This window comes from Theobroma umbraticum, unplaced genomic scaffold (genome assembly GCF_002168275.2).
Source record: "Theobroma umbraticum cultivar Fairchild unplaced genomic scaffold, ASM216827v3 scaffold_51.0, whole genome shotgun sequence".
Taxonomy (NCBI): Eukaryota; Viridiplantae; Streptophyta; class Magnoliopsida; order Malvales; family Malvaceae; genus Theobroma; species Theobroma umbraticum.
In genome coordinates this window covers 9,011,723-9,027,360 of record NW_018397260.1, presented here as the reverse complement: position 1 = coordinate 9,027,360, position 15,638 = coordinate 9,011,723, and the positions used below count along the sequence as shown (strand labels likewise).

Here is a 15,638-nt window from a genome sequence, read left to right as displayed (position 1 = left end):
GACGCAATGCCACACGAAGTTGTAGCCATTGGTTCTTCCATGGGGCTAAAAAACATGACATGTTAAAGAACTTCCATGTTTCTCACCAAACAGAAGCAAACCGTTGCAGGAATCAATCAACCCAAGAGAGATTACGTGTTATGGCAGTGTGTGGAGAGCAGCTCTTGCCTTGGTCTTTGATGTCAACCAAAGTTAGTTGGTGTAAAGTTCCGTCTGTGAAAGGTTTCTTGAAGGAAAAGGCAACGCCCTGAAGAGGTGGTGGGAGGGGAAGTATGGCGGAGATGGGTGACGAAAGCATGCCAAGCTTTTGATACGCAGAAAGCTTATTTCTTCTCCATTTCCATGGTTCTTTAATTTCTTGCTTGGCAACTGAAAAATAATCTTTTTTTTTTTTTAAAGAGAGAAAAAAAATGGTTAATCAAGGAAAACCAAGAGTCTATGGCTTCAGTCCAGCGCATTTTCACTGGGGTTAGAGTAACTAGGTCCACCGGGGCTACCACTGGGCCTAATGGAAGGGTTCCTAGTATTTACTTGGTTTTAGATATTTGGGGTAAGCCATGGCTTTCTTGCTAAGTAATAAGAAAATCACCTTAAGATTATATCAAATCACAATTGCCCTTCGCATTATTACATATCTTTTTCAGAAAATTTCACTTTCTAGGGAAAAAAATCATGCTTCATCTTGCTTTTCCTACTCTCATTATAGTAACATTCTACTCCGACCCTTCTATATGATTCAAGAGATGTTGTTGTGGTTGTGGGGGAGGGAGAGTATTATTTTCTCGGAAAATGAGAAAGAACGGTCTGAGTTTAGTCAACCTAGTATGATTTCTTTGAAATCAAAAGTCATTTAAACTTCAGGGTCAAGCTATCGAAGATGGGTTTGGATTCCATATGTCAATCAAATTAAAGTTAAAGAGAGAGGAATCTGTAGCTTTACATACTATTTTTGGTATAAGAGCATGGTAAGTTACCAGATACTTTTTTTTTGTACACATTTCATGCATGTGCATGCATTAGACTTACATGGAAATTAAAAGAATTAGCTTGGCTGTGTACTCGAATGTGATTATAGCTTTGTAATAACCTTGCATGGCAACATTGGTTTAAGACACTAAAAGTGTGGCTCTCTTACACTAAAGCCAGCCAATGCTCAGGCGATTACAAGAGAAGACATAAATGAAGGGAGGCCTGGGGAGGGGAGGGGAGTGTTCAAATTGGGAATTATGATACGGGGCGCAAGGGAAAGTTTCAGATTGGTGAAAGAGCTGACGTGATAAAACAAAAATGTGATAAAGTCCTGGGGGAGAGGATTCTTGAACTCGAAATGCCATTGGTTGAAGCTGTACTGCACCCAAAAAAAATGAACAGTGAGCAACCAAGTACCAAAGCAACAACAACGTGGAAAAGGGCAGAGACAAATAAAGCCATCGATTGCATCACGGAAAGGTAAAGACATTGCTTGGGGGCAAGCGTGGTGCTGCCAGAGAGTTGCAGAATGCGCACATTAAGCTTTGATGCTTCAGATCCATACACTCAGCAACAGGACAACAGCTCCACGGTGGACCATCCCAAAATTTTTATTTTTATTTTTATTTTTTATTTTCACTTTCAATTATCTCCCCTCTCTCTCTCTCTCTCTCTTACGCTTTTGAGATCTGAATCTGCAAGCACTTGGTTAAAGATGATTCTTTAGCCTGTAATGGGGTGTTTATTAGATCCTGGATACCTGTTTTTATTAAGAAAAGTTGACGTTTATGTAGGTGGAGGGAGGATTATGGATGATGGAAGAAGCAAAGCTACGTCGCATCAGGGCTGAGAGTGCTGTAACTATCTGCTTGGTCATTTAGGGGAGGGGGGGTCAAGTGGGCTAAGATAAGAAATAGGAAGAGAGGAAGGGCAATAATGAAGGGTAAGAGTGGGACCCAAACGTGGCAGGGCGTGGGAAGGGGATGAACATGACGTTGTCGGTTGTTTTGTACAGAGGAAGACCCCTTAATCTCATCAGAATCTCTCTCTCTCTCTCTCTCTCTGTTTTTCTCTCTCTAAAAAGATTGACTCCTATCTTTCCCGGCCTCACCACAAGCAACCAAGCTGTCTCTTGTTGGATGTGTAGTTGGCTTGTTGGGAGCACAGAAGCACAAATCCTAACCTAGAACTCAAAGGCCAAAAACCTCAAGACACCCAAACCCAAAATCTATCTTCTCTTTTCTTTTTTTTCTTTCTTGCTAATTAGAGATGTTTAGGCCCCTTGATGGTGTGGTAAAGGCGTAAAAGCTGGTTGCTGCCTGCCTGCCTGCTGCCGTATGCTGATCTCTTTCTCTCTCGTCTGTGAGTTTGGTCCCATTTCAACTTTAATGTCTTTGTTTGTTATTTGAGGGTTATTCTCACATCGTTTTATTGCCATAACAACTCTCTCTCTCTTCTTTTATCTCAGCTTACGGATTGTGTAACGGTTGAAATTAGCGGCATGGGTCGGTGGATTTTGGCTGCATAATGCTGAATATCGGGAGGAGGATAGGGGAAAACAACAAGATATCTAGATAAGCTACTTGCATCATCTCTTTCGAAACGTTTCAAGCTTTTATGATACACACAGAAGCACGGAAAAGATCCATGATTAGTTGAACAGTGAGCTTCCGTTTAGCTTGGATAAAAGATCATAAAAAAGCTCAATCTTTTTTTCAACAATCACTTCTTAAATTATGGAAGTGAGAGGTCAAGAACATGATATTAAAGCGCCAGGCTCTTCAGGCTTTGGTCATCACTCGCCTGGAGCAGACCGAAGAAGAGATGGGAATCATAATGGTACTGCTGTTCTCACTTGCACTCAAACCCTAGATCATGTTCATCGTCCACAGAGACAACAATCACTCGGCCAAGGAAGATCTCCGCACCCGGATCGAGTCACTGTCAGTGGTGCAGCTGTTGCACCCATTTCAGTTAGTTCGAACACAAAGCCATCCAGCGTCATCAGATATCGAGAGTGTCTCAAGAACCACGCAGCCAGCATCGGTGGAAACGTTTACGATGGCTGTGGTGAGTTCATGCCTAGTGGAGAAGAAGGAACTCTCGAGGCCTTGAAATGTGCTGCCTGCGACTGTCACCGCAACTTTCACCGCAAAGAGGTTGATGGAGAGTCCCAATTCGGGCCTAATTCCGGTAGAAGAAGCCTGATGCTTAACCCTCTTCAGTTGCCTCCACCATTGCCATCTCCAACCATGCTGCACCACCATCAAAGGTATTCAGTTCATACAAGTCCTTCAAGTGCAATGGTTGCACCCATGAATGTGGCGTTCGGCAGCGTCGGTGGCGGTGGGACGGAGTCTTCAAGCGAGGATCTTATGTTCCAGTCTAACGCTGAGGGAATGCCGCCGCCACCCCCTTATGTTTTGTCCAAGAAGAGGTTCAGGACCAAATTTACGCAGGAGCAGAAGGATAAGATGTTGGAGTTTGCGGAGAAATTGGGTTGGAGGATCAACAAGCAAGACGAGGAGGAAGTGGAGAAGTTTTGCGCTGAGGTTGGGGTGAAAAGGCAGGTTTTCAAGGTTTGGATGCATAATAACAAGAATGTGAAGAAGCAGCCACAGGAGTAAGAGCTCTTCATGGTTTGCTTAAATGAGTAGAGTGACGACATGTGAGATATGTATAGAAGGAGCTAGCCTGGATTAATCAGAGCCATTTTAGAGTGAGGACTTAGGGGGGAGCTGGCCTTCATCTTGAATATTTGTATAATTCTTCATTTTATGCCTTGGTTATCTCTTGGCATTGAGCACTGTTTCAAACCCAAAAAACAAAATCTTGTATTAATTGTTTCTCTTTAAATTATGCTAGTGCCTTTCTCATCATTTCTCTGCCCCTTTACTTCTGAAAACACCGTCAGAAAAAAGAAAATATCAAATGGGCATACGGTGTCTCCTTCTTCATGTTTAATGCCTGACTGAAATGGTGAATGAGCTCATTGCATGCCGGCTGTTTTTGTGCGATTGTTCCATTGGATCCAGCTGGTATATTAGTTCTGGCTAGCCTGAATCTAGAGTAGCCAACCAAAAATAAATTGAGTAGGGTCATTTTGTTGGGGACAATGTAAAGTCTTGCCTTATGATCTATTGTGCTTGATATGAACCTGGCCAGATTATACAACTATCTCTTTGGCATTTTTATTTGGACTTTGGAACTCTCTCTTGGCTCCTTTTTCAACAAAAAAATGCTCACCAATTCAATCCCAAAACCAAAAAAGTGCTATATGGAATTGGACAATACCCTCTCTCTGAGATTGTGACCCAACCCAACACATCTTTCCTGCTTGAATTTTTGGTGGCATGTTTAAACAACAAACGAAGGAGAAAACACCTTGCTCCCTACCGTTTTCTCCATCAGGTTTATAATTTGATCCTGTTACATAATTCAGACGTTTACAACTTTGGTTTCTGCAGAAATGGGGATTTGATTTGATTTGATTTGATTTTGACCTTCATTAGCCAACGCCAATATACCCTTTCAAATAAACCTTGCTTAAACCCCCCAAAAGCGTCCTTTCCTACCTGGGCCACTCTTTCTTATGAGCGCCAGGACAAAAGTTCTTGCCAATGGTAAGCAACTGCTCAAAGATTTTATGGTAAGGCTTGTGTGTGCTTTGACTTGCGTGATCATCACACTGTAGGAGAAATAAGAAGAAAACATAATTTCATCATCTCGCTTTCAGATTAATCCATGGTGCATTGCAGAGAAAAAGAAAAGGAGAAAAAGAGAAAGAAAGAAGTTAATTAAGAACCACAAGATAAAGTAATATTAGTGATTCTTGCCAATATTACATTGGAGTAATTATTCGATTCAGACTATAGCTGAAGTCTGAAGAACAGTAGACCTAAAAAGAATTAAAGAAATTTCTGCAGTCCAAATCTATTGGACGAGAACCAAGGGTAACCTATACATACAAGTTAATCCAAATATAATATACTAGTGATATGCTTTGCTATTTTGGTTCATATCCTATCTTAGAAGACTTAAACAATGGGTGCAGCGGCAGGTCCGGGTCCGGGTCCGAATGCCCTTGCCAATGCTGGTGCCGGCGCTATTACCGGGGCGGATGCAGGAGCTCCCTTCGGGGACAGCCAGCCATAATCCCTGAACCAGGCAGCAAAAGAGTGACAAACCAAGAAAGCAAATACCAAATTAGCATATAATCAGTAATTAATTAGTACTAAATAGGATCATCAAGTAGTTTTACCTGAGCTTGTCCTTAGCCCAGTCAGTCAACGACGAGGCGGTCTCCTTGACACTCTCCGCGGCATTCCCTGCACCATGTGACAGGGACTGGGTTATTTCTTTAAACTCTGTAGTAGCCTTGTCTATCTGCTCCGGTGAAAGTGCGTCTTCTCCTACCACGGACCGGATTGATAGAACCAGGGTCAATGAGAATGCCAGAACCAAAACTGTCTTCGCCATTTTTCCTTTGCTTTAAAGTTCAACCTTGAAACTTATGACTTTTGTTGAAAGAACAAATGAAAACAATCTGAGTGCTTACGGATTGAAACCGGGAGGTATTTATAGCTTTTGGGAGAGGAGACATCTGTGGCGAAACCCAGGGGCCTGGTGACTGGTGTGGTTGCCAAAGTCGGCGAACACGAGTAAAACGGAGATAGTTTCCCAACATTTTCAATGGCCGCCGCGTCTTTCTCTGTTAATTTGTGATTTTAATTTGCTTTTCTTTGTTTAGTTCACGATGCTGCATGAGAGTCGTGAAACGATTTACGAGCGAGAGAATGTGTTTTTAAGTTCCGATGGTTTCAAAATTAATAATTTTCTATAAAATTTAATATACCTTTACTGAAGTTAATTAGAAATAGATTAGCACATCATAAACTCATTTGACTATGGTTAATTTTCTTTCGTTTTTTCTTTTTACTAAGAGAATTTTGACCACAAATTCTAAAAGGTATTTTACCTTTTAATTTTGATTCTTTAGAAAGGAAATTAATATATGTATATATGTCATATTTACTTCTATACAATTTGATAAATAAGTAACTGAAATTAAGTCAACCTGAAAAAGTTTTTGTCAATTTCAAGAATAAATTTGTTATGTGACTTATCCGTATTAAATTTTTATTTATTTATTACATTTGAGCATTTAGTTCATTAATTGGTATATAGTTCTATTGTCTAAATAACAAATTTGAATTCAGCTTTTCCTAATTAAAAAAAAATTAGACCAAATAATTTTTTTAAAAGAAGCAATTTGGACCAAATAATTAACATTATATGTTAGTGAATAATTTATTTTAGGCTTATAAAGCTATCAAAACCAAATGCTATACTAATTTTTATGAAAGGGAATAATTTGATATTAATTACACCTAATTACTTGAACAAAAGAGATAATATGAAATGTTTTATTTCTCAGATTTTAACTTAATTCTATACTTAGAAAACCAAAATGATTTAAGGCATATTTGGTACAACAAATTTTAATAATAGATGTTGCACTATTATTAGTTAATATGAGTATAATTTTGCTTTTATTAAGTAAAAGTAAGAATACAAAACTAAGACATACACACAGAGAAAATTTGTAACAATTGTGGTTTGACAGTTTATGTAATAAACTATTACTTAGTTAGATCTTGTTTATACATTAAATTTGTACATTGATGTATTACACTACATTAAGTTTAAGTTTAACAAATAAGAATGCTAAATGCAATTGTTATATCAATACATAAATAAAATTATGATTGTTAAATATCATAATTTAAATGTTTTATATTATTATCTTAATGAGTTTTATTTGAAATGGTAAGATTAAGAAGAATATATCTAACAATTTAGGGTAAAATATCCATACATTTTAAGTTTTAGTTAAAATGGATAGTTTACTCCAAATTAACTTGTAAATAGTATTAACAGATAAATATAAAATGTCTAAAATACTTTTTTTTTTTTACTTATTTTCTTTTTCTCAAGCTTGCCAGCGACGCTCTTTTATGATTGTCGATCGTGAAAGTGCCATATTGTACCTCTCGGGAACATTGGATTGGCCATTCCTATTGTCGAATTTGGCCGAGGAATACCAAATCCAATGTTCTTGTAGTGTCGAGGAACTCTTCTAACTTAACCAGATTTGATGTCCCCACGACACTAGGGAGCTCCTCTAGTGCAACCAAATCCAACGTTCCATGACCGAATTTGATCTAGGAGCCCATCCAACTTAATTCGACGTTCCCATGATCGGATCCAGTTAAGGAACATTTGGTCAATGCTTGTCATGCTGGCTATTGCTGTATGCCACTATTACTCGTGATGGAGAAAATTTAGTCAGAAAAGAAGAGAGAATGTTGGGGTAGAGAAAGAAAAAAATTGTAAAAATGAAAAAAATTATATTTTATATATTATTAATTTTTAAAATTAATAAAAAATAAAATTATCTTAAAAAAATTATCATGTTATCAAATTAATAAAAATATTAATAATTAATTACCAGTAATATTTTTGTATCTAACAACATATTTTTTTTGAAGTAAACTGTATATTTTAACTATTAATGAATTTACGTAAAATTATAATAAAAACTTAAGAATTTGGATATTTTATGCAAATTTATACATTGTTCACATGACTTTTGAAAATATGCCTCAACAAAACCCTGTCTAGCAGTGTGGGGATGTAGCTCAGATGGTAGAGCGCTCGCTTAGCATGCGAGAGGTACGGGGATCGATACCCCGCATCTCCACTTTTTCTAAACAACGAAACGTTTCCCAATTTTTTGTTTGAGAAGGAAACCAAATTTTTTCCCGCCTTTCCATCTGACTTAAAAACACGCCAATTCGTTTTCTCTATTTCGTTCTTTTCATTTTTAGGTTCTCTCTCATTTTCCCCCGCAAAATCAATGGCTCCTTGTTTGCCCTTTTACCAAATCCATGTTTCAGGTGAATTCAAACCGAGATTTTCAGTTAATTGCTCCATCGGTTATCTCTTCAGATCTCAGAATACAATTTTTGGAGTCTGGAATTCGAAAAGGTCAGCCGTTAAGCTTCTTTTAGTGCCGTTATTTGATTTCATAGTGATGAAACTTTGTGTTTTGTTCTTTAAATCCGATGCGATTACCATTCGATAATCCAAATCAAGTTTATGCTTAACGATTAAACTGCTGGCCTGCTGCTGATGGTGAAGAAGAAAACGAAAATTTGAGATTGTTCCTTGAATGTTTGTGATAAAGCCACATGATTATTTGTTTATTTTTATTTTCATTGGCTACGTTTAATTTTTTCATAGAATTAGGCATGAATTTTCTCTGTTGATTATTAGTGCTATTGTTTTTTGGTAAATATTTTGATCTTGTGCTGATCGCTTCATACTTAGCTCCATAATCTTGATCCGCTAATTTGAATATTATTTTCGATTTTTTTAAAGTCTTCCTCTTGATTAGGCGATTCAATTACTGCATTTCTTTGGAAACAAACAAGGTAAAGAGATCATAGATTTAATGCACAAAGTACAGAACACTTGAGTATTTTTATTTAAAACTAGAAAATACGGTAGAATACTTACAAGCTTAATAATTATAGAGTTCAACCTTTTGTTATATTAACAAACTGACTCAACGGTAACATACACGCTTAAAAGGAGCCAAAGATAGGGGGGAATCACGTTGAGGATTCTCGATTTCTTTATATTTTTATACCTTTTTTTTTTCCAATTTTTAAAGATCCTCTGACAATGCAGCAGAAACCTTTGCTTGTTCATTGGAGCTCTAGATTCTTCATGAACCTGTGGAGGATTTAAAAGAACAAGAGCATTTGAGCAATTAATATAACTGTCTTGCCTTTTAGAACTTGGATGATTATTATAAGAGGTGGAGCATGTGCAAACGCCTTTGTTAGATTGAGGAAACATTTGTTTTTAGCTGACCTATTGGACGTTAGCTTCATGATCCAAGAAAATCAGTGTCATAAGAGGAAAGTCTACGTATTATTTATGAAGGGTTACAGAGGAATGCGAAATCTAAGTTAAAAAATATGGGGTTACGTCATGCATGAATGCTAGCTAGAAGCACCGGCTAAGGACTAACTTATTTAAGTTTATTTGTTTTATGATATTGGGTTCAAGCTCTTCCGAGTTATATAGGACCATGTGCATGTGATCAAAACAAAGTAGGATTGGATTTCATGTGGGCTTTTTCTTAGTAAGTTGAAGTAGGGTATGGATAGAGTATTATAAAAACAACATAAAGTAATAAAAAAATTTTATGGGGTGATGGGGATCGGTGTTTGGTTTGAACGCTAGCTACTAGAAAAGGAAAGGAGAGTGCATGACATGTTAGAGGAAATACGGATGATTTCAAGCGCTTTAAAAGGTTCATTTTTAGTTTACAATGTAAAGATTTGAAAATTTTTTTAATTTGACTTTCAATATTATACCATATATCATAGCTAGGGAAGAACACTGGATAACATACTTTAATTGATTTCCCATGTAGCTGAAAAGGGGAGGAGAGCCCGGTCACATATAATTAGGCAGGAAAGAAAAAGAAATCCCTTATATTATATATATGCTGTGGTTTGGAGCTCGAGGGCACGTGCATGTTTCATGTTTAGGGTGTCCACTAAAAACGACGGTTTTCGACTGCTCATTAACATAGTGAAATAATCTTTTTAGAGGAGTTGAATACATGAAGTTTTCTCAGATTTTGCATATTCCTCTTGATCACTTTGTGAAGACCTTGGTTCCATGCCCTGCCACGGCCCTGTCATAAGTTGACAGCATTTGGCATTGCACAGGAAGTCTTCAGAAAGATTACAGTGTGAATATGGTGGTTTTGCTAGTTTATTGAATGAGAATAGAATATTGTTGAGCCAGAAAATAGAGTTGCATGAGTAATAATTTTCTAAGCAGAAAAGAGGTAGGAATAATATTAAGTTAGCAAATAAAGAGATATAGTTAATTATACCAGTAGTACTCTACCTTTGCTCGCCAGCAATTCATCTTCGGTTACTCCCAGTGCTTCGGTAATTGGGTATAGGGACTTGACCAGATTCAATATACATGAGATCCGCAACAAGGATCTCATAGTGCCTTCTTACTTCCTCGGCAGATTTCTCACCGACGGCAGCGGCCACCTTTTGCCAGCGGTCTGGGGTGTCCTTGTCATATACAGCAAGTGCCTTCTCAAATAGCTTGTTTTGCTTTGGAGTCCAGTAGGAGTTAGAGTCACGTGATGAAGTCATAGAGCTTGATGCCAATACTGTGGGATTATGAATGAAAACAAAAACGAATATTGTAAAGCTTGGATTAGTTGGATGTGAAGGTGAAGGTTGGAGAAGAGAGATGTATGTCTATCAAGATTGCAAAGGGGGAGAAACTAACAAAAGAGAAAGAAACTAGGAAGGAAAAGAGATTGCTGCCTCAGTCAAGGCACAAGACGGAAGTCAAGGGGTGGTATAGGTAAGAAATTGTAACGCTCACCACTTATAAGAAGCAACGGTGGTGGGGTTGTGCAAGTTGGCGAATATTTTTTTGGGGCTACAACGAGATGTGATTCGCTTGCTTAAACAAGAGCTTTGATGGACAAGCATTCAGTGTCAAACAACTGAGTCTTTATAAAAGTCTTTTTCTGGTCTTTTATAATATCATCAGCACCAAGTTGATTTCTTAGAGAATTTATCAGATGGTGGGGATTAGATCCCAAAACAGAGTCTACTCATTAGCATAGATGCTCCAACAATATGATCCCTGGCCCTCCCTTTGAAACCCGCAAAATATACAGTAAGATATTCTGCCATCTTTTGAGTGGGAAGATAGGATTTCTTCCTTCTCTTAATTGAGCAACTTGGTAAAATATACTCTATTTAAAGAGTATATATTTATGTTTTATTCTTCCTTTCTCTTATTAATATTGAGAAAAATAGTAATGGCAAAGAGCGGATGATAATGTGATCTGGTATAGTAGCTGAGAATGGGCTATGATTCAGAATACAGGAAACCAGAAATCAGAAGCCTTGCTAAAGGCAAGGGATGATTCTCTTGCCAAAGGCGGCTCTGATTTTTGGACTTTCGGCTGTGTTGTTACCATCAGAAATATTTTTCACTTTTCCTTTTCCTTTTTTTATATATTTACCTTTGATCAAGTTGATTCGTGAATTGAGTACGTCATTGATGCGGGAAGTTGGAGAATGGAGTTTTTGGTTTCTGAACAACATTCCAAATCCCTTCTGCCTGCCTGTTTGTTGAGAAGTGCGGTGATAGTCTTTATCTTTGTATCCTATTGCCTAAAAATCGGCAGAGTCAACAGGAGTTGCTCTTTTTACAAGATCCTGTGTCAGTCTTTTGAGTAGGAGTTGCAGTTTGCTTGCTGCCATGTAAAATCCTTGAATTACCATGTTGCCCTTCCTGCATTCACTGCCCCTTTGCCTCTTTCCCTTCCCTCTAGGGTTCTCTAATTAATTTAAGAATTAATTAAGTTAAATCGCACTTACATTTTTTTATAGTTTTAATATTTTCTTTATTGGTTCTTTTTCAATTAGCACACTACTATCTTTTGTCCCAGTTGTATTTTGTATATAATTTTTATTTTATAAGAGTTAAGCTGTTAGTTTTGTTTAATAAAATTATTAAATTATTTTTGTTTATAATTAGTTTATTCCTTTACATTTAAGAATATTTTATAAATTTATTGAATAAAATTAATAATTTAATTTTTTTATAAGAACAGAAATTATTCATAAGGTGTTAATAGAAAAAAATATCTCTAGGATGATAATTGAAAAAGAATAATATAACATATTATGTAAAAAAATTAAAATTATAAAAAAACGTAGATAAAATAATGAGAAATAGAAACCTTTTAGAAGATTATCAGTTTTGAAGCCCCTATTTCCGTCTGAGATATCAATATTTCAATAGGTATGTAAGAAAAGGAAATTTGCTAGTCTAGTTTTCAGCTCCTGCAGAGTTTTAAGTCTGAGGTACGTGGTGTTTACTTTTCTTGGTTCCCATAGAATGAGACTCAACTTGTTTTCATAAACTGATTAATTCTGAGGCATCTCATTACTAACATTGTCAGAGATTCGACACTTGGAATGAGTCAAATAGAGATTCAGTCCCATACAATTAGACATTTCTTTCTACATACAGTTAGACATTTCTTGTATAGCTTATGGTCCTTTTTGTTGGCGTTTTCCGTTGTTTGAAAAGTCTTTGCACTGCATTCTCGTACCTCCTACAAGGGGACTTCATCAGTTCCTTCTTTTAAGGCAACATTATATTCATAAGCTTTTCCATAGGCATATAATAAATCATCGAAGTTTTTAGTATGCTTGGCTCCTTCCTATGTTTTTAATATGCGAGCCTGGCTCTTGCACTTGAAACTTTTCCTCCTTAGTACTTGGTAGGACTGAGTACACATCAAAGTTTTTTCTTTGTTTCGTCAGCTATTCTTGTTGGCTCTTGCCATCTGAGGAAACGGTCCTCTGCAAACAGGTCGTCAGGCTATATCAATAATAATCAACTCATTGAAAGATAAAAGAAGAGACGGCTAATTTTACTTTTCCAACCAACACTGAAGCTTTGGCCACTGAATGATTTTCTGCTATATCCTATACCTTTATTGCATTTAGGGTGCCAATTTATCTTGTTACTTAGGGGTCTGGAAAGACCAAAGAAGAACAAACGAAGCATGATGGAGAAAAACTCAAAACAAATTAATATTTAAACGAGAAAAACGAAGCCTTTATTTACATTGGCCACAAGAAATTATATGATTATTGAGTACCCTTATTCGGTATTGGAAATTCAATTTAAATACTTGAAGTATTTCAATTTTGTATATTTGTTTTTCTTTTCCCCCACTTTTTGTGAATCAAACGAATTGTGGAAGATTCAATATATGCTATAATGGTTCATATTATAACCTAGTAGTAACAACATTAAAATTTGTTTAAACTCGTTTGGTTTAGGGGTAGTTAAATATCTTTATCTTATATTTTTGGGTTTCAAATGATGGGGGGAATTTTAGACAAATAGCTTTGGTTCTTAGCTTGGCATTGTCCATAGCAGCCAGAGGAGGGCCATGATAAGTCGGGGTAAATTCGACGCGTACTCTTATAACTCTTTTGGGAGGAGAGCCATGCCGTAATGGCTCTTAGCTTGATGCTGTCGATAGAATCCTTGTCAACTTGATTTCTCAAGTCTCCTCGGGCGGAAGTTAAGTCAGGGGGTTCCTTTCTATTTTCCTTGTGGAAGTCGTGGCTGTGTGGTCCTTTTTTATGATAGGAAGATTGGTGTGGACTATTCCAAAAGTTTGAAAGATTTGAAAGGCCAGACTTATAGCTTTTGCTTTCCCTTTTTGGATATTGAATGCCAGGACCAAAGACCCAGTGTCTTTTGGGCAGCTGGACGAGTCTACTCCACTGATATACAATTCACCCTTTGCGCATTTAAAGTCATTGAGGGCCACACTTAGAGGGGAATCTTTCAATAAGAAAAGTGTTTTGGGAAACATGATTTTCATATCGTTGGATCTGCTTGAAGAAAGTAGTAAAAAAGCGCGTTTTGTTCATGGAATGTCCCAAAAAGATAAGGAGCAGATGCTTGATGTTCGTGAAGCAACCAAATGGAGTGGAATTGTACAAAGTCTTGTAGCTTGAAGTGATTGAATTAGAAGCATTTTTTGTGTCGAGTTGAATATTGGTTCAATAATTTGGCCGCCAATTAATTTAAAAGCCCTCCTTCGAATGACTTTGCCTTGTTTTTATTTTTATAGAGAAGATATGGGCATAGGTCAGAGATTTGTGAGTGGCTAACTAGAGCATAAATGCGTATTTGTGTTGTTCCTCGCTGATGCATACAAGGAAAGATTCTAAAATGTCATTCCTTTTTCTATGCCACCAAACCCTCTGTTTTAAACAAAGAGGTAAGATCCATGCCCCGACGATTGTTCTTAGTTCCTGTTGACCAGGTTTGGGACAACAGAGTCAAGAGTTCATTGATGTCTGTCCCCTGGACAGTAAAGTGCCACGTTAGTTCAAACGACCAAACTGGAGATTATCTTCATTATCCGAATAATGGCATAAATAAGAAATATCATCGAAGAAATAAGACTTTGTTAATTATCGAGAATTCTGCTTTTAATCTGCTTTAGAGTCCAAAAGGGTTTGGAGGGAAGAAGGCTGGCTCCTATTATTTTTGGTTACTTGATTGGGTGGTTTGTGTTTTTTGCTAAGGTTCCAATAATCTTTTTCCGTATCAGTTTATAAGCTTTGTTCACTACTGCTTCGGTGTATATATTGCATTGCTCTGCCATGTTTATTTGGACCTACCACAACGTGATACAAGTGAAGGCTTGATGCTTACATAAATTTAAGAATATCTAAATATGGTATTATTTCATAGTAACTTCTTAGGAATGGCATTGGAGTCAGAAGAACAAGTTTGACCACCCATAATGGAGAAGACCACAGACCTTGCTCATAGCATCCTTGTTGCTTAAAATTCTGAAGGAGCCTCGCACAAAATGAGCGTGAGCCCTTCGATGCAGAACTGCAGATGTACTAATCATTGCCATGGGCTTAGATTCTAGTCGCCAGGGAACTAAAGTATTTCTGTGGTTATTGATCCTCTAGTGTTGAACTTTTTCCAGACGTTTGCTCATTTGACTCCTTCCATGGACGACCTATTAAACCAGCATTAAAGATTCAAGTAATGCTCGGATGTACCATCTCAGAGAAATTTCTTGCGTGCAAACAGCCATTTCAGAGTTTCCATTGGCCATCAGGTACTTTTCTCTTACATGAAATTGCGATACTTACATAAACCCTTCTGATATTTATTTCTAATGTCGGAAAAAGGGGGATGAAAAGAATGTTAGAAATGTATAATTGAAACTCATACTTGGCAGGATTCAAATAAATGAGTAGAAACGTACTTCTAATGGAAGTGCCGGCTGCTTATCCTGTAGGTTAAGAACCAATAATAATTAAAATATCGATTGAAAATTAGATGACCTGCAAAATTTCCAATAATTCCACGATTTGAAGGCCGTAGTGTGAATTGATTAAGACATAATTTGTTCTTGTTATAGGTCCACTCTAGGGTCGTCGAGATGCCTGTTTTAATGGTCTTCTGTTTATTGGCTCAAGATTTGAATGGAAATTCTGTCGTTACGAACAACACTGGCGCATTACCTATATGACAATGAAAGTTGTTTTAACTTCTAGCGTGCGTCTGTTCGCTGTTGTTTCTTAGCTGCTGGCGCACGTTTAAGAATCTCTATACGAATGATTATCTTAAGGTTGTGGTGTTCGTAATTAGTGTTGACCGTTGACTTCGCTTTTCAGTGAGTTAATTAAAATTACCATCCTTTAATATATTTAGTTACCAGTTAGTTATTATACCATTTAGGGTTTCAATAGGATCATAGATTCAGGGTTCTAATTTCATAAGTGGCAGAAGAAATAAATATGTTATTGAAAAACACCATGGAAAGAAAACCCCCAAATGGAAAAGTAGATATAGTACATAATAATAAACTTAAAATTAAGTCTAGCTTTGGTGAGATATATATACATATATATATATATATATATATATATATATTGAGTGAATGACGTCAACGCCCTTTTTCGTTTTCTAACCTTCTTTCC

At 36.9% G+C, this 15,638-nt stretch overlaps 3 protein-coding genes and 1 non-coding gene across 5 annotated transcripts; 2 read left to right on the top strand and 2 right to left on the bottom strand.

The window, feature by feature from the left end:
- The first annotated feature begins 1,926 nt into the window (after positions 1–1,926).
- Positions 1,927–3,848, top strand: HB33 (homeobox protein 33). The gene is made up of 2 exons (XM_021428465.2): positions 1,927–2,331; positions 2,438–3,848. The coding sequence occupies exon 2, from the start codon at positions 2,706–2,708 to the stop codon at positions 3,594–3,596; it is 891 nt and encodes a 296-aa protein (XP_021284140.1). The 5' UTR covers positions 1,927–2,331; positions 2,438–2,705; the 3' UTR covers positions 3,597–3,848.
- A 935-nt stretch (positions 3,849–4,783) lies between these two features.
- On the bottom strand, positions 4,784–5,591 carry LOC110417233 (uncharacterized). Its single transcript, XM_021429470.1, has 2 exons — positions 5,231–5,591; positions 4,784–5,127 (listed from the first exon to the last, which is right to left on the bottom strand). The coding sequence occupies exons 1-2, from the start codon at positions 5,446–5,448 to the stop codon at positions 5,007–5,009; spliced, it is 339 nt and encodes a 112-aa protein (XP_021285145.1). The 5' UTR covers positions 5,449–5,591; the 3' UTR covers positions 4,784–5,006.
- A 2,068-nt stretch (positions 5,592–7,659) lies between these two features.
- TRNAA-AGC (transfer RNA alanine (anticodon AGC)) lies at positions 7,660–7,732 on the top strand. Its single transcript has one exon. It is a non-coding gene; the product is annotated as a tRNA-Ala (tRNA).
- A 677-nt stretch (positions 7,733–8,409) lies between these two features.
- Positions 8,410–10,688, bottom strand: LOC110416872 (transcription factor RADIALIS-like). 2 transcript variants are annotated; one of them, XM_089783498.1, is made up of 2 exons: positions 9,950–10,688; positions 8,410–8,769 (listed from the first exon to the last, which is right to left on the bottom strand). In XM_089783498.1, the coding sequence occupies exon 1, from the start codon at positions 10,224–10,226 to the stop codon at positions 9,981–9,983; it is 246 nt and encodes an 81-aa protein (XP_089639624.1). In that variant the 5' UTR covers positions 10,227–10,688; the 3' UTR covers positions 8,410–8,769; positions 9,950–9,980. The 2 variants fall into 2 exon arrangements, with proteins under 2 accessions (XP_089639624.1, XP_021284675.1); XM_021429000.1 differs by having other exon boundaries at positions 9,964–10,474.
- Positions 10,689–15,638: the final 4,950 nt, after the last annotated feature.

Excerpts from the sequence above, each read along its gene's own strand:
- HB33 (XM_021428465.2), top strand. The coding sequence starts at position 2,706 with ATGGAAGTGAGAGGTCAAGAACATGATATTAAAGCGCCAGGCTCTTCA.
- LOC110416872 (XM_089783498.1), bottom strand. The coding sequence starts at position 10,226 with ATGACTTCATCACGTGACTCTAACTCCTACTGGACTCCAAAGCAAAAC.
- LOC110417233 (XM_021429470.1), bottom strand. The coding sequence starts at position 5,448 with ATGGCGAAGACAGTTTTGGTTCTGGCATTCTCATTGACCCTGGTTCTA. Across the intron at positions 5,128-5,230 it reads TGGGCTAAGGACAAGCTCAG|GGATTATGGCTGGCTGTCCC; the intron begins GTAAAACTACTT and ends TGCCTGGTTCAG.